The sequence below is a fragment of the Onychomys torridus genome, chromosome 20 (genome assembly GCF_903995425.1).
Source record: "Onychomys torridus chromosome 20, mOncTor1.1, whole genome shotgun sequence".
NCBI lineage: Eukaryota > Metazoa > Chordata > Mammalia > Rodentia > Cricetidae > Onychomys > Onychomys torridus.
In genome coordinates, this window is record NC_050462.1 from 45898809 (window position 1) to 45917317 (window position 18509).

General features: G+C 48.1%; 1 protein-coding gene across 1 annotated transcript; it reads right to left on the minus strand.

Annotated features, from left to right (window-relative positions):
* Positions 1-11364: 11364 nt before the first annotated feature.
* Inhbe (inhibin subunit beta E) lies at positions 11365-12675 on the minus strand. Its single transcript, XM_036169492.1, has 2 exons — positions 12378-12675; positions 11365-12119 (listed from the first exon to the last, which is right to left on the minus strand). The coding sequence occupies exons 1-2, from the start codon at positions 12673-12675 to the stop codon at positions 11365-11367; spliced, it is 1053 nt and encodes a 350-aa protein (XP_036025385.1).
* Positions 12676-18509: the final 5834 nt, after the last annotated feature.

Consider the following 18509-nt stretch of genomic DNA (forward strand, 5'->3'; position numbering starts at 1 on the left):
TTCCCCATCTCCAAATTCTGGAGGCTGCGGCCACCTCCACACGGCTCTCTTTAAGGCCTCTTGCGCCCTCTGCTGGCCGTCTTCGCACACGGCACTCCTCGGGATCCGATTGCACCCGCGGACTTAAATTTGACAGGTTCCCCGCCTGCAAGGCCCAGTTAGGAGCCCCGGGAGGGAGCTGCATGAGCCCAGAGAAAGAAGAGCACCCCAGGGGAGATTGCAGTCCCTGGAGGCAGCGCCTGACAGGGGAGTAGTCTGTCTCTTTGGATTGGTGTTGCTGTGGTGACTGGGTACGGGGAGGAAGAGGGTCGCTGGTTCCGTTTCCCACCTGAGAGAGAAGCGTGGCGGGAGAAAAGCAGTCCTTTCCCTCAAACAGATCTCTCCTGCTCTAAGCCACCTTCTTGGGCCTGCTAGGTAAGTGTGTTTAAAACAACATCAACATGAGGTGAGGCTGGGCATGGGCCTGAGATCTTACCAATGCAGGCAGCCATTGTGCGAGTGGGAACCAACCTGCCACTCCCGCATGACTGACAGGTCCCAAATAGAGAAGTTACAAGGGACCCAAAGTCAGGGCAGGCTAGTGACCACAGAGAAAGAAAGAGCTCTGCATGGGTCATGTGACGCACTGTCCACAGCTGGACAATTATGGAGCCTTTAGGTTCCAAGACCCCTCTATGGCCTTCTGAATTCTGTGGGAAGGGAATTGATCTCGTGGTTTGGAGTCAGGCTCCTTACTCTGTAGCTCAGGCTGACCGCAGACTCCCAGCGGTTCTGCCTCAGCTTCCCCAGTGCTGGGATGACACGCACAAACCAACACACCAGTGTTCCGGCTGCTTTTGTGTGTCAACTTGACACAAGCTAGAGTCCTCAGAGAGGAAGGAGCCTCAGCTGAGGAAATGCCTCCTTGAGATCCAGCTGTAAGGCTTTTTCTTTTCTTTTTTCTTTTCTGTAGACCAGGCTGGCCTTAAACTCACAGAGATCCGCCTGGCTCTGACTCCCTAGTGCTGGGATTAAAGGCGTGCGCCACCACCGCCCGGCATTTTCTCAATTGGTGATCAATTCGGGAGGGACCAGCCCATGGTGGGTGGTGCCATCCCTGGGCTGGTGGCCCTGGGTTCTATAAGAAAGGAGGCTGAGCAAGCCAGAAGAGCAAGCCAGTAAGCAGCACTTCTCTGTGTCCTCTGTATCCTCTGTATCAGCTCCTGCCTCCAGGAGGCTGCTTGAGTTCCTGTCCTGACTTCCTTCAGTGAACAGCAATGTGGAGGTGTAAGCCAAATAAACCCTTTCCTCCCCAGCTTGCTTTTGCTAATGGTGTTTTATCACAGCAATAGGAACCCTAACACACCCAGTTTCTCCTAGTTTTATTTATTTATTGTTATTTTATTTAATGTTTTATATTAGTTTTTAAAAAATATTTATTTATTTATTATGTATACAATGTTCTGTTTGTATGTATGCCTGCAGGCCAGAAGAGGGCACCAGATCTCATTACAGATGGTTGTGAGCCACCATGTGGTTGCTGGGAATTGAACTCAGGACCTCTGGAAGTGCAGCCAGTGCTCCTAACCTCTGAGCCATCTCTCCAGTCCTATATTAGTTTTTTTAAATGTTTATTTATTTAATGTGTATGAGTGCTTTGCCTGCGTGTATATATGTGTACTACATTCATTTCTGGTGCCTGAGGAGGTCAGAAGAAAATGTCAGATCCTCTGCAACCAGAGTTAGGAAAGGTTGTTAGGAGCCATGTGCGTCCTGGAAATTGAATTCAGGTCCTCTGGAAGAAGAGTCGGTGCTCTCAATCCCTGAACCATTGCTTCTGATTGACTGACTGATTGATTGGTTTTGAGACAGAGTCCCTCCATATTAGCCCTGGTTGTCCTGGAACTCACTCTGTAGACCAGGCTGACCTTGAACTCTCTGTCTACTTAGTGCTGAGATTAAAAGCTTGGGGGCTGGAGAGATGGCTCAGAGGTTAAGAGGACCGACTGCTCTTCCAGAGGTCCTGAATTCAATTCCCAGCAACCACATGGTGGCTCACAACCCTCTGTAATGAGATTTGGCGCCCTCTTCTGGCCTGCAGGGATACATGCAGACAGAACACTGTGTACATAATAAATAAATAGATCTTAAAAAGAGAGAGACACAGATTAAAAGCCTGTACAACCATGCCCAGCTTTCCACCTTATTTTAAAATTTTACTTATTTTCGCATTTTTATTTATTTGGTGTACCTGTAGCAGAGGGTGCACTGACTACTGTTTTAATCTGTTCTATTGCTGTGAAGAGACATCCTGACTACGGCAACTCTTATAGAAGAAAGCATTTAATTGGGGGTTGGCTTACAGTTTTAGAGGCTTAGTCCATTATCATGGCAGAGAGCATGGCGACAGGCACGGTGCTAGAGAAGTAGCTGAGGGCTACATCCTGATCCTCTGGCAGAGAGACACTGGGCTTGGAATGGGCTTTCAAAACTTCAAAGCCGCTGGGTGGTGGTGGCGCACACCTGTAATCCCAGCACTCAGGAGACAGAGCCAGGTGGATCTCTGTGAGTTTGAGGCCAGCCTGGACTACCAAGTGAGTTCCAGGAAAGGCACAAAGCTACACAGAGAAACCCTGTCTCGAAAAAGAAAAAAAAAAAAACTTCAAAGCCCACCCCCAGTGACACACTTCCTCCAACAAGGCCACACCTCCTAATCCTTATAATCCTGTCAAATAGTGCCACTTCCTGATGACTAAACATTGAAATATGTGAGTCTGTGGGAACCATTCTTATTCAAAGCACCATAAGTGCCATAGTGTGTGTGGAGGCAAGGGGTAACTTGGAGGACTCAGTTCTCTTAGACAACCAACTTAGTGTTGTTTAAATCTTAGATGGTCTTTTAATAAAAAACCCAGTACCAGATATTGGGGCAAATGCTGAAAGATCAGAGAAGCAGAGCAGCCACAGCCACCTATTACCTCACCAACTCCACCAATCCTCTGACTGAAATCCTTTGAGTGTTCACCCAAAAGGGTCTCAGTTGAACTGCTTTAGTTCCTTTTTCCTCATTCCTTATATACCTTTCTCCACCCGGCCTTGTCATCATTTCCTGGGATTAAAGGCATGTGTGCTTCCCAGTACTGGGATTAAAAGTGTGTGCCACCATGACTGGCTCTGTTTCCAGTGTGCCCTTGAACTCACAGGGATCCAGACAGATCTCTGCCTCCCAAGTGATAGGATTAAAGGTGTGTGCCACCACTGTCTGGCCTCTATGTCTAATCTAGTGGCTGGCTCTGTCCTCTGATCCTCAGACAAATTTATTAGGGTACACAATATAGATTTCTATCTGTTGCTGTGATAAGATAGCATGACTGCCAGGGCAGTGGTGGTGGCACACACCTTTAATCCCAGGAGGCAGAGCCAGGTGGATTTCTGTGAGTTCAAGGCCAGCCTAATCTACAGAGTGAGATCCAGGACAGGCACCAAACTACACAGAGAAACCCTGTCTTGGAAAAAATAAAAAAGATAATATGACCACGGTAACTTATAACAGGAAGTGTTTATTTGGGGCTTACAGTTTCAGAGAGTGAGTCCATGACCATCACAGTGGAGAGCATGGCAGCAGGCAGGCAGGCATGGCACTGGAGCAGTAGTTGAGAGCTGACATCTTGAGATACAACCAGGAGGCAAAGAGAGAGAAGGAAATGACCCGTGCTTCTGAAACCTCCAAGTCTGCCACAGAGACACATCTTCTTCAACAAAGACACTGTTGTGTGGCGTTTGTCCCCACTGACACTCCAGGGCTTCTAATAAAGTTAAACCTTGAATCAGAGGGCAGAGTCAGTGGTTGGCTGACTGGAATTAGCCATAGATATATCGGAGGACCCACGGAGTTGGATAGAGAGGTATAGGAAGAGATAAAGCGGGGCTTGGAGAGGTTTCTCGGGCTTTTCGATCTGGGAAACAGAGAGTAGGGTCAGCTGATCCTTCTTCCGCTGTTTTTTTAATTTATCAGATTTTGATCTCAATTTCTGACTCCCAAGTTTTTATTATTAATACTAGAACAATTAAGGTAAATGCATTAGGACACACCTTCTAATCCTTCCCAAACAGTTCCACCAACTGGGACCACGGATTCAAATAGATGAACCTTTGGGGGGCATGCTGTGGGATGTCTTTCTGTACGCTGTGGATATGTGTTGCTCTGATTGGTTGATAAATAAAGCAGGGCAGGATAAGGTGAGGTGGTACATTGAAACTAAAGATGAGATGAAGGCTGGAGTCAGGGGAGACATCAGCTCCATCAAGGAACAACAAGATGTCAGCAGACCAGTAACACCATGGCCACATGGCAACATATAGATTAATAGAAATGAGTTGAGTTAAGTTATAAGAGTTAGCTAACAAGAAGCCTGAGCTATAGGCAATGTAATTTGCAATTAATATTCACTCTGAGTGATTATTTTATAAGCAGCTGTGGGGCCATGGGATCAGGCAGGCCCAGAGAAACATGGGACCACTGGGCCAGGTGGGACCAGAGAAACTTATGACTACATTTTGGCAACCAACATGGTAGCAAGAATTTCCACCTGAAACTTTCTAAAATGGAACCAAAAGCAGCTGTGTCTCTTGGGCAATCCGTGATATAGAGATGCCATGGCGTGCAGGCTTGAGCTACAGCATGGCAGGTTTGCAGCATGTGTGCTTGACCTACAGCATGGTGGATTCCCATTGTGGTACACAGAGGTGTCTCCATGCCACGCACACTGTGTAGCGGATTTAGCTTTTGCTAGTACAGATAAAAAAAAAAATACCATTGACACCTATTCAGAATGTCAATGGGCCACTCCCATGCATTCAGAAAAGGCTGATTCTGTGATTACACACTTACTAGAAGTTATGGCCATCATGGGAATACCTGTACAAATTAAAACTGACAATGCTCCAGCATATGTCTCAAATAAAATAAGACAGTTTTTTGCTCATTACAATATAAAGCACGTTACAGGTATACCCCACAATCCCATAGGCCAAGCAGTCATAGAAAGATCCAAACAAACTTTCAAGGATATGCTAAATAAACAGCAACAGGTAACAATGACTCCTAGAAATAGATTGCATAGTGGTTTATTAACCTTGAATTTTCTCAATGCTGTTGAGAAAGGAACAACAGTCGCAGAGAGACATTGGATGACAGAAAAAACTCCTGAGCTAAACCAACTGGTTTACTTCAAATACGTGTTGACCTCGGAATGGAAACCAGCATATGTAGATGAGTTTCTAAATGGTCTTATTAAATAAACATGCAGCCAGATATAAGGGTGAAAGCCTAAGAGAGATCAGGGAAATAAGGAAAGCCATAGCCAACCTCACCTCACCAACTTGGCACCTTCCAAATGTGAGCGACTTCCTGTCTGCCCATGCCTACATGCCTTGCTGTTCTGTCATCTGATTTGCTCTCTCTGTCCAGCTACATCACTTCCTCTTCCTGCCCAGCTCTGTCACTCCCTGTCTGTCTGTACAGACCTCCAGACCTCCATGGTTAACTAGTGTTGGAATTTAAGGCATGTGCCACCACACCTGGCTGTTTCCAGTGTGACCTTTAACTCACAAAGATCCAGACAGATCCCTGCCTGCCAAGTGACAGTATTAAAGGCGTGTGCTACCGGTGCCTGACTTCTTTGTTTACTTATAATGGCTGTTTCTATTCCTGTGATTTCCAGGCAAGCTTTATTTATTAAAGAACAAATAAAATACCACCACATTTCAGCACAAATGAAATATCACCACAAGGATAACGCCCTACATTGGGGAAGGGGATTTGCTTTTGTTTCTACAGGAGAAGAAAAATCTATGGATACCAACAACATTAACAAAAATTTCCTTGGAACAGGAGAAACCCCTTGATAAGGAGAAGTAATAGCTCATCTACTGATGTGACATCTCTACAAACTGTAAGAAAAACTCAACAAACAAGGGTTGAGGCAGGTTTCTGTCTTTTGTCTTTACAGGATAATAGAAATACCCACCTTTAAGAAATCATAAAGCCTTAGACATCTAGACGTCTACAGCAGAAGAGAAGGACCTAGTGATACCAATATACTCTACAGGGTCATACCTCAATGCCTAACATCAATATCTCTTTTTTAAAAATTTATTTATTATGTTTACAGCATGTATGACTGCAGGCCACAAGAGGGCACCAGATCTCATTACAGATGGTTGTGAGCCACCATGTGGGTGCTGGGAATTGAACTCAGGACCTCGGGAAGAGCAGTCAGTGCTCTTAACCTCTGAGCCATCTCTCCAGCACCATAACATCAATATCTCCTTAACTCTAGAATAGTTGAGGTCCCGATTCAATTACAAATCAAGCTGGCTTTGGAGTTGGGATGTGGTTTTCTCCTTCTCTAAACCCAAGCATATTGCTAAAAGAAAAATCAGGAAATTCTGTCTCATATCAGAAGAGCCAACTGGTATGAGACAGAAGAAAACCAATAATCTAGGGACTATTGCTGTCAAGATTCTATTTCTTTCCATGCTTATCCTTGCTTCCTGGGAATCCCTTCTCAATCCAGCATAAATCCAAACTTTACATTTTGATGTTAATAATGTTCCAAGTTTTCCACAGTGAAATATGAATCTTTCCAATAGCAATCTCTGAAGTCTCCAGAAGGAAGATGGGGCCCCGTAACAATGACTCTACTCAGTCCAGAAAGATGCCATTGTACCTAAGAATGTTACTCAGTGATTGGCCTTGGACTGATAATTCTTCAGGATAGTTCTAAGATGAGATGGTCCATCATACCACACTTCTAGTCTCAGACAATCTTACCCATTACTACAGCTATCCTATTGAGAACTGACTATCTGAGCTTTCTTTCTTTCTTCCTTTCTTCCTTCCTTCCTTCCTTCCTTCCTTCCTTCCTTCCTTCCTTTCTTTCTTTCTTTCTTTCTTTCTTTTTTTCTCTGTGTAGCTTTGCGCCTTTCCTGGAACTCCCTCTATAGTCCAGGCTGGCCTCAAACTCACAGAGATCCACCTGGCTCTGCCTCCCGAGTGCTGGGATTAAAGGCGTGCGCCACCACCGCCCGGCCTATCTAAACTTTCTTACAGGACCCCATTGAGATACTGTTGGCCCCTAAACAGCAGGAAGTAATTCTAAGAAAATAATGCCCCTCTCCCAATTTTCTCAGGATCCCCATAAGATTAACAGTGCCCCCCAATCAGCAGGAAGTAGCCTAGAGGACTATGTCCACATTCTCCCTCCACAAAAAATGAATTATGATGTTTCTCTTTGTTTAGGGGTTTGGTTACAAATTGTTAATGGTCATAGTTAATTTCTTTCTAAAAGAAGAAAAGGGGGTATGAAATAGAAATGTAAGATATAGATATGATAGGATAAAAGGGTAGATTATTGAATCTACTTTTTAAAATTTAATTTAATTTAATTTTTTTCTTGGTTTTTCGAGACAGGGTTTCCTCTGTGTAGCTTTGTGCCTTTCCTAGAACTCACTTGGTAGCCCAGGCTGGCCTCGAACTCATAGAGATCCACGTGGCTCTGCCTCCTGAGTGCTGGGATTAAAGGCGTGCACCACCACCAATGCCCGGCTTTGAATCTACTTTTAAAGAGCAACAACTTATTTGAACTGTTTTACATTGCTATGGATTTTGGTTTATTGATACAATTTTAAAGTTAATTGTGTGTATATATATATATATATATATATATATATATATATTTGTTTAAGGTATTAAGTTTATGCAACTCATTTAAATTGTAATATATAATTAAAAATACAAAATAATTAGCCATTTATAATGATCAAATTTATAATCATGTTAATTAAGTTTTCTAGTTATACATAGATATATATCACTTAGGTAGCTAATCTTCAAATACTTAAAAACAGACTTTTCTGGACAGTGAGACAAATCTGCTCCTGGCAGCACCAATTTACTTCAAAGAGGAAGATGGGCATTGAAGACACTCCATATGGAGTTTATCTTCTTCTTGGCAAAACTGGTCATTTGGGCAAGAGACTGCTCTTGCCTGGACTGCTTGACAATATGTTGTATAAATTGGACATACAGGACCCATAGGAAAATGACCACTGAATTTTGCCAAAACAAGGTGAAATGGTCCTTCAGGTTCCTGCTTTGCAATCTACTGCCAGACAATCTACAGGACACAGGAAAAGGTGACTGAGAGACACTAGGTCTATAGGCTAAAGATGCCCCAATGTTGCAGAGGAACTTTGGATGACTGCCCAGGCAGACAGATGTCTCCGTCATTTTTAGAATTATGGACATCGCTTACAAAGCACTTCCTATTTACTTAGGTAATAAACAATATATCCTTCTGGGGTCTTTGATGTAGTTGAAGACCAGTTAGTTATAATTATAGTTTTCCTTGGTTATGATAAAAAATAAATTAGATATGAAACTTTAGACTCACAAATATAGGCTAGATGATAGAATATTTTCTTTAACTTTGCCAAATACAAATAGACTAGATATTATAACTGTAATTCTTACTTGATAACTGTTCTTTTATATGTAATTTTATTATGTTAAAGTTAAAATCTTCCCTTTTGACAAGACAGAAAAGGGGAAGTGCTGTGATGTCTTTCTGTATGCTGTGAATATGTGTTGTTCTGATTTGTTGATAAATAAAGCTGCACTGGCCTATGGTAGGTCAGAATAAAGTTAGGTGGTACACTGAAACTAAAGATGAAATGAAAAAGGATGGAGTCTGGGAGACACCAGCCTGCTGCCCACAGAGCAACAAGATGCCAGCAGACCAGTTAAGCCACGGCCAGTGGCAACATATAGATTAATAGAAATGGGTTGAGTTAAATTCTAAGAGCTAGCTGGGCAGTGGTGGCGCATGCCTGTAATCCCAGCACTCGGGAGGCAGAGCCAGGCGGATCTCTGTGAGTTCAAGGCCAGCCTGTTCTACAGAGCGAGTTCCAGGACAGGCACCAAAACTACACAGAGAAACCCTGTCTCAAAAAACAACAACAAAAATATAAGAGCGAACTAGCAAGAAGCCTGACCCATAGGCCACATAATTTGCAATTAATATTAAGCCTCTGAGTGATTATTTTATAAGCAGCTGCAGGACCTCAGGGCTGGGTGGGACTGGAGAAACTTATGGCTGCAGGGGCATCTCACTTCAACCAACACAACAGCTTGAGGGAATTGGTTCTCTCTGGCCAGCCTGTGGTTCCTAGAGACTGAACATACATAGCCAGGTATTCGGGCGTGGAGCAGCCGCCTTCACCTGCAGAGTCCCCTCATCAGCTCCCACCTCGCTTTTTATTGTTTGTTTGGTTTTGTTCTTTGTTTTTGTCAAGACAGGATTTCTCTGTGTAGCCCTGGCTGTCCTGGAACTCACTCTGTAGACCAGACTAGCCTTGAACTCAGAGATCCACCTGCCTCTGCCTCTCAAGTACTAGGACTAAAGGTATGCACCGCCACTGTCCAGCTAGCCATCTTTTTTTTTTTTTTTTTTAAGCAGGGTCCCTCCCTGAACTTGGAATGCATCGATGCAGATAGCCTCCTCCCCAGCACTGGGGTCACAGATGTCCCCATCTCGGGATTTTATACGGGTACTGGGGAACCCAACACAAATCTTATCTTGTGTGGCAGGTGCCTTCCCTAATGAGCTGTGCCCCCATCCTCTCTTTAACTTATGTAGTTTTAGGTGTGTCTATTTGATTTTGTGTGCATCAATGTTTTGCCTACATGCACGTATGTGTACCACACACATGCCTGGTGCCTGTGGGGGTCAGAAGAAGGTGCCAGGCTCCCTGGAGCTGGAGTTATTTATAGCTGAGCCACCATGTGGATGCTGGGAACCAAACTTCTGTCCCCTGTGAGCAACAGGTTCTCTGAAGTACTGGATCAGCTCTTCAGATTCTAACTCTTTCTTAAAATATTCATATTTGTTTATTTATTGTTTTTTATAGCATTTCTTTTTTTAAAAAGATTTATTTATTTATTATGCATACAGTGAGTGTTCAGCCTGCAGGCCAGAAGAGGGCACCAGATCTCTCATTGTAGATGGTTGTGAGCCACCATGTGATTGCTGGGAATTGAACTCAGGACCTCTGGAAGAACAGCCAGTGCTCTTAACCTCTGAGCCATCTCTCCAACCCTATTTATTGGTTTCTTTTGTTTGTTTGTTTGTTTGTTTTCGAGACAGGGTTTCTCTGTGTAGCTTTGTGCCTTTTTCCTGGAACTCACTTTGTAGCCCAGGCTGGCCTCGAACTCACAGATACCCACCTGGCTCTGCCTCCCGAATGCTGGGATTAAAGGCATGCGCCACTACCACCCAGCTATAAATAAGACTTTTTACAGGAGAAAAAGGATAGGAATAGATAAGCTCCTAATCTCTTGGCAGTGATGTAATTAGCTGTATTGTATAACATTCTCTGGAAAACTCCACTGGATGTTTTTGTTTGCTTTGAGACAGGTACCCAGTAGCTCAGGCTGGCCTAGACTTCATGGTCTGGAATTCTGTTGATCTTAAACTCACGATGATTCTCCTGCCTCAGTCTTCTGAGTGCTGTAACCACCACAACCCTGTCCTCACAGTATAATGTAGAGATAATGATAACAAGGGGCAAATAACATCTTTGTATTATTATGAAAATGTTTCTGAAACCTCTGAGCGGGCTTCCAGGACCTGGCAGAGGCCCCCAGGCCACACTTTGCTTATGACCTATGGCATCAACCCCTTATCACGACGACTCACTGTTCCTTTTCTTTCTCGTTTTTATTAAGAAAGTATAAATTATGTCTTCCACGTGAGAAATTATGTCTTGTCCTCGAGGGAAAGCTAGAGAACTTCATGGGCTCCGCATCCCTTTTTACTGACTCGCAATTCCAGGCCCTCCTAAGCCCCCCAAACCACCCCCCACTCCCACACCTTGCTCCTCTTCCTCCTGACGTTGCTTCAAAGCAGGCAGTCGTCTCTGTGCTTAGCCTGCTTGTCTACCGTACCCCTGGCTGCTGCGCCCTCTAGTTCCTCCTTCCTTACTTGAGGAATTTCCCCCCTGCGTTCTTCTTTCCCTCCCACGACATGACATCCCCTCCTGTCCGGGAACAGGGCTCGATGTAGGAAAGGCTGCTGGCCAGGCTGTCCCCTTGAAAGGAAACACTTTACCCATCTGTCCACATTGGAAACAGCCTGAAATAGACCAGAATCTGGGACAAGAAAATGCCCATTTGAGTTCCACAGGGTCAAGCCCAGTCACACTGCCAGGTAGTCAGTCTGTTTGGGAACCTGCATGGGTCAGCAGATCTCAGGCTTCCAGACATTTGCCAGGGACCCGCCAACTTGAACCTTGAACTTCACTCAGAACCTTCGGGTCCTCTTGCTAGCTGCAGCCGCAGGCTTCCACGACCATGTCTGGCACATCGGTCTTGACCACGTTGCCATTGTGGTCGAGGTAGAGGAGTGAGAGAGGTCTTCGCGCCGTGGGCACACAGCAGGAAGAACCCGCAGGCCAAGGGTTGTTGGCTTTGAGGAGGCTAAAGACAGCGGAATGGAAGGAGGCCGCAATGCCAGGGCTGCCAGCCAGGTGGGGCGGGCACTGCCCGCTGCAGTAATTCAGCTGGTACCCTTCAGGCTGCAGGATCCAGTCGCGCCACCCCAGCTCCTGGAAGTCTACATAGTGGTCTCGCCTGCAACATAAGGGGGTCTCGGGCTCACAGGTGGGAGTCCTCCTCCTGGCCCGGCCTGCTCCGAGTTCATTAGCTCGGATCTTGAGTTCCAAGAAGGGACGCTGCTGCCCCTCTGTGTCCAAGAGCCGCCTGGGCAGTCCCGCGACAGCGCTGCTGGCGCCCAGGGGTCTGTAGTCCAGCTGGAGCCTCACCACTCCAGATTCCTCACTGCGCAGGCCACTAGAGGGCAGAGTCAGGGCGTGCCAGCCTGAGGAAGTCGTTTGGTGCTCAGCCAGGAAGGTGCGAGATCCTCGGCACCTCCTGGTGCCGCAACGGAAGATCCTCAGGTGGAGAGTGCCAGGGAGAGACGGGGGCACATGCAGCCAGAGGCGGGCATGGTGCAGGTGGTAGGACCAAAGAGGGGACAGCTGGAAGGTGAGCATGGAGCGGTAGGTGGAAGTGGATTTGCCTGCTCAAACGATTAAAAAACAAAACAAAACAAAAAAAGCAAATAAAAATGTGAACAGAGACAAAGCTTCCCTTTGATGCTCCCGCCACCCTGCCCAGCACCCTCATTCAGACCTCCGGGCAGAGCCTGGACGGCCTGCGTCCTCACAGCCATACTTGCCCTCAGCTCCTCCTTCTGCCAGCCACACCCCATTCCCACTGCCTCCCTTCCAGGGCTCTCCTTCCTCCTCCAAGGCCCTGTCTCTCTCCCCTCACCCACCTACGATGGTAGCAAAGCTGATGACTTCCTCTCGGTTGCCAGGAACCACGCTCCCGGGCTGCAGTCTCCGGAGGGCTCTGGTTAGTGCGGCCTGGGGCAGAGGGCGACTTATTCTGGGACGGCTGGTCAGGTGCAGCCCCTCCAGGATTTGCTGCTTGGCTAGCTCTAGGACCAGAGCACGTTCTCCCGGGGGTGCCAGGGTTGGGCCCGCACAGGACGGACATGCAGATCTTGCGTTCTGCATCCACGCCAATGCCCACAGTAGCACTGGCCAGAGGTGGACCTCCGAAAGCCCCATGCTCCAGGTAGATGGCCCTGAGTTGAGAGCCTCGGATGGCAATTTAATGAGCCAAGGAGGGTGCAGCTGCAGCAGCAGGAACAAGCAGTGGCAGAGCTGCTCTGGACAAAAAGGGCTACTTATCCTCGATGGCCTGGGGCTCAGCAAGCTCAGAGTAGATCTGATGGGTAGCTGTGTTTGATCCTCACAGCCCATGACTGACTACTGAGCACCGCCTCTTTAGAGCCAACTGCCTGGGCTCCCTCACCTAGTGGTCAGCCAGCCGACCTAGCCTCTGAGCCTTAGGATTGGCCAGCTGCGCTGCCCATCAGGCCCCTGCAGGGGGTGGAGGTCTCCCCTGGGGTTCAAGTTTCACCATCTGGTTGTGGTGGCTTGAGGTAGGGGCATGGGGGGGGCATGCAACGTGGACATGCATGATGCAAGAAAGAGGGTGATTTCACATGCTCTGGTCCCAAGGTCTGGGACTCAGAGGAGGGACTCCATGGAAGCCAGGTGGGGCTGGGCGGCTCCTTACGATGCCCTATCTCCCTGGCTTGCCCACCACTTCTGTAACAGTTTATGAGGCAGCCATGGAATCCAATGGTTAGTTCTTGGGGGTCTCTAGGTCAGAAGAATGGTGGTCTCCATTTCTAGCTTTACAGCTGGGATAGGGGTGAATTTGGAAGGGGTGGCAGGGAAATGGAGACTTCTTGCTCAGGCCAAGGTGGCAGTGCCACGGGACATGGACATTACCTTTTGACCCTGCCTGTGTGCTGGCTGCTCAGAGTCCAGCTGGGGGAGGGCCAGAACAAGAGGTGAGGACGTGCTTCTGTGATATCTGGGGAAACCCAGAGGGGTGGGGGGTGGTGGTGACGCAACCCCACAGCAGGGCAGAGTCCATCGAGGCTGGCAGAAGAGCGTGAGCCTTTGCAGAGTCTGCGCCCACTGACCACTTGTCTTTAGGGCACCGGAGGAGCTGGCCAAATGGGAGGCATCCCGGGGCTGGTGCCAGGCCTCGGTTAACAAGGTTGGAAAATGGAAGTTTAAGAGACGCAGAGAACAAAGCAGGAAAAGCAGAGCAACCTTGGCTCCTCCTCTTCTTCCAGCGCTCCAGCCATCCTCCACTGACTTTGATTTTTAGTGTGTGTGTGTTGCGGGGTCTGGAGGGCAGCCCTGGGTGCCACCCTGAGGAACTCTATCCTCCTTTGAGACAGGGTCTCTTATGGGCCTGGAACTCAGAATTAGATTACACCTGCTGGCCAGTGAGCCCTAGAGATTGCTCTCTGTTCGTGCCTCCCCAACACTGGGATTACAAGCTCATGTTCCCTTTTCTACCAGGGCTCTGGGGACTCTAATGCTCGACGCCTTGTACTTTCAAGGCAATAATAGCTTTGCCTTCTGAGTCATCCCCCACTCTCCATTCTCCCCCCCCCCACCCTGTCACCCCCTAATGTTCTCTCTCTCTCTCTCTCTCTCTCTCTCTCTCACACACACACACACACACACACACACACACACACACACAGAGTTTTTCTGTGTAGCCCTAGCTGTAGTCCAGGCTGACCTCAAACTCAGAGATCCACCTGCCTCTGCCTCCAGAGTGCTGGGATTAAAAGCGTGCCCGCACCATCCCTGCCCGGGCTTTTTTTTTTCCCAGGCCTGTTAGACTGGTTTTATTATTGTTGTTGTTAATATTTTTTGTTTGTTTGTTTGTTTTGTCTTTTGAGAGGAAATGTTTCTGTGTTGGCCAGGCTGGCTAAACTCTTAGGTGTAAGTAAGTGATTCTCCTGCCTCAGTCTTCTTAGTCGTGAGACTGTGGTGAGTTGCTTTATTTTTCTGTTAGAATTGTTTGAGTCAGGCTCTCCTGTTTTCCAGGCTGATTTTTGTACTCCCTATGTAGCCAAGGATGACCTCCAATTCCCTATGTTGCTAAGGGTGACCTCCAACCCTCGGTTCTTGAGTGCTAGGATTAGAGGGAAGAACCACCCACCATGCCTGGCTTTTATTTGGCGCTGAGGATTGAAACCAGGGCCTTGCACATGCTAGGCTAGTACCCTACCACTGAGCTACATAGCCAGCCCTAAGGTGCATGACCTTAAATGGGTGTGACCTCTGATACAGGAGGGTGGTAATGGGCTAGCATTTCTCCTTGGCTCCAGTTTCTTGTTTCTTTTTTTCTTTTTCGGTTTTTCAAGACAAGGTTTCTCTGCGTAGCTTTGGAACCTGTCCTGGAACTCACTCTCTCTCTCTGTAGCCCAGGCTGGCCTTGAGCTCACAGAGATCCACCTGGCTCTGCCTCCCGAGTGCTGGGATTAAAGGCATGCGCCGCCACCGCCCAGCAGCTCCAGTTTCTTTAAGAAGCTGGGGAGCATCGTGAAAAAGCTGTGAGCAAAAGGGGTGTGATACAGAGTCCCCCACCCACTCCACATCTTCCCCTTCTTTAGCTTGGTGTGGCTGCCTCCCTAGTTCTAGATCTGGACTGAGGAAAGGGATGTTTTTTGGAAGGCTGATCCTCAATACCACCAGTGGCCACCGTGTGGCAGTGCCTAGCCACTGGACAGCAGCCACTGGACACTAGAGAATCCTGGGGACAGGGTTGAGGCAGCAGGGGAGATGAGGAGTATGGCTCCCTCCCAGGCAGTGGAAAGGGGTGGTTCCTCTGCTCCTTTGCTTCCCTAATGCCAGACAGCAGAGGAAGTCCTCAGTATTGCATCCTTGCCGCCTTTGACACGGTTATGGAGTCCGACGGTAGAGGCCAGACTTCCTAGAAAATTCAGGGTGCCGTGGAGTAGACAGGGAGGAGAAAGGGTTAGGAGACAATTCTATCTATCCACCTGCATTTCTCCCCAGGCCCTGAGACGTAGTCAAGACTTTCTAGGCTACTGCTCTGTGCAGCTCTCAGTTCCCTCTCTGTTGGCCACTGCAGGTGAGTGACAGCCTGCTAGCCTGTGGGGTCTGGACCATGAGACTGTAAGTGCCCATCTCTGGCCGTGCCTAGGAGGGTTTACCTGTTTGTGCCAGGAAACGTAGCAAGCAGTGGCTGTAGCAGTCACGGACGCCACCTCTCCCACACCCTCCTCGTCAGGTGCCCATGATTTCAAGTCCCCCCCCACCCCCTTTTGCTGTTGCGCTGGCCTGGTCCTACCTCCCCACTGACACTTACGTCAGAACTTAGCTATAAATATGCTCTTAGCATCTTAGTCACTTTCCCCAAGAAGTACTTCCAGGTTATAAATACCCAGGCATCTGCCACACAGCCCGCCTTGCCACCGAGCTGGCTGGGGGCTGGGGGTAGCGAGAGGCTTGAGAATGGGGAAGGAAATAGAAGCAGGCCCAAATGAGAACAGCCCGAAGGAGTCTAGAGGTAGGGGGTAGGGGCTCCGGGAGGAAATGTGTAGACAATGACAGGTTCTTCCATCCCCCCCCCACTTTTTTAAAGCAGAGCCAAAAAAGAAAGTGAATAACATGGATCCTGTGTTTATTTTTAAAGATGCTGTTTTGTTCGTCATGGATTTGCAGCATGCACCGTGTTTGAGAAGCTTTCATTAAAATACTGTTTTTCTCCATTGATGAACTGTTTGCCTTCACCTTAAAATTCTGCCCACCAGGTGAGGGCCTCACTTTGCCTTACCCTGGTCTTGGTCCTGGGCACTGAAAGCGTCATTATAAGGGAAGAACTGAGAGCTGAGGGGGGTAAAGTGGGACACTTTGGCAAAAGGCAGAGGAAGAGACACCAGGGAACCTCTTCAGATGAAGGTCTCCCATGGGCTGCGTAGGAGACTCCGCAGCTCAGACTTGCAGCCCCCCAAAAAGGTCTCTTGCAGATCTGTTCTTCTGCATTTCCGTTACAGGAACCTCGTGCCCTGGTAGGATGGGTTACACGCTGAGCAAACACAGACATCACATTACCCACAGGGCACACGGGGTTTGCGCAAACCTGGCCTTGGGCTGCAGACGGTATCGACCCCATGGTTCAGGGCTCTCCAGCCGCAGGGCGGAGACGGTGAGGAAAGAGGGTAAAGGTCTAAAGAGAATCCGATCCCAGAGTGAACGCTGCCCTCTCCTCATCCTAGACCTTCCTCTTCTTGTCCCTCTCAAGCTTCCAGGCAGGACTCACGGAACAGGAGCTCTAAGAACGGGTGAAGGAAGGTGAACCCGAATTCCAACAACCACCTATGAGAATGTCTTTGCCCTCACCCTGTGTGGCCACCGTTGGCTTACTTGATAATTGACTATCGATCTGTCTCATCTCTTGGAGTGAGTTCAGAGGGGAATGAGATCCAGGCAATAGCTAGTTCATTATTAGCCATGAAACCCCTGAAGGATAGATAGTTCTGGAAGGAGGATGGAGGGAGACTAAGGAAGAAGGGGCAGCCTGGAGGAGGAGGAGGAGGCATCAAGTATGAGATGGATGGAACGACTGAGCCGGAGGGGACCATGTGAAGAGAGAGGAAGGTCTCAACAGGAGACAGAGGACATTTTGAACTATCTCAAGAAAGGAGTCACAGGGTCATAGGTGGGGTGGAGGGGCCCAACCAAAGACAGTGTGCAGAGCTGGGCATGGTGGTGAAGGCAGGTGGAGCTCTGTGAGTTCTAGGCAAGCCTGCTCTACATAGTGAATTGGAAAACAAAACAAAAAACCCAGCATGTTCAAACACTGGGACTAGAAAAAAGGCAAGCCATCCAGATTCTCTAGTGTTGACATAATGATACAGGCCAGAGTCCCCAAATCTGCAGCCATGCGGACATAGCACAGCCATGGCTACAGAGAGGCGCGTCTTGCAATCAGGTGAGGAGCGGGAATAGGAAATATCCTCTTTTTTTCTACTCCCTTCTTTTACTTTATGACCAAGTCTTAATAGTGTAGCCCAGGCTAGCCTAGAACTAGCTGGCCTCAGCCTTTAGGTAGCACTCTCTTAAGTGCTGGGATTCTAAGTGTGAGACATTGTGCCTGATGGAGTTTTCTGACCTCTGCCCTTCCCTAGCCTTTACTCTCCACCCTGAGTCTGCCGGAAATGCAGCTGGAGGACAGAGGGGAGGAGAGCTGGGATGATGTGGCTCAGGTGTGACAGACACCCCTCCCAGGCCGAGGAAGACAGAGGGCTGTGCTAACAGTATTAGGAAGTTTGGGCAAGGCTCTGGCTTCGGAAAACAGCAATCCAGTGAACCCAAGGAAGGGGTTCTTTGAGCACCGTATACCTAGAGGGAAGACGCTATGGCAGGAGGCAGAGTAGACGACATCCCTTATTACGATCAACCCACCTGAGTCTATTAAATGGGTAACAGAATTTATTAAGGTACAAATTGAGGCAATACACTCATGATTACAGAACGGAGTAGACGGAAATCGTCCTCTGATCTGACCGGGAGTGAATCTACCTCCCAGGCAGGAGCAGGGAGCAGGGGCATGTGACCCTTCTCCAGCTCCTTATAAGAGGACACGTACAATGGCAGGAAGCACCGCCTCCTTTGTGCCCTATAGCCCAAGATCATGGTCGGAGCAAATACCACTACACAACGTTGATCAGGGGTGAGCGAGGGGTGTCTTTGTTGCGAACGAAACCATGTTGCTTGTGTTTGGCAGTGGATTAGCCCCTGGACTAGGGTTTAGGATGCGGGGTGTTCTGGGTCAACCACCTCCCAGGAGAGAGAGAGAGAGGCTGGTGGTCATGGGTGACTCCCTTTAGATGTAGAACTCCTGGGGTCAACAGAGGGGAGTCTGCATGCTTAGAAAGAAGGTGGTTACATTGTAGACAGAGGAGAGAACTAGTCTCTGCCACCTTCTGAGGAAGGCGGTCTTTGTAAGGACGCGTTTGCCTTGCCCGCTCTCCCTTGGCTCCTCTATGACTTGTGAG

Coding starts and splice junctions, on each gene's coding strand:
- Inhbe (XM_036169492.1), bottom strand. CDS start 12,675: ATGGGGCTTTCGGAGGTCCACCTCTGGCCAGTGCTACTGTGGGCATTG. Junction 12,120..12,377: donor CAGCTTTGCTACCATCGTAG/GTGGGTGAGGGG, acceptor TCGTTTGAGCAG/GCAAATCCACTTCCACCTAC.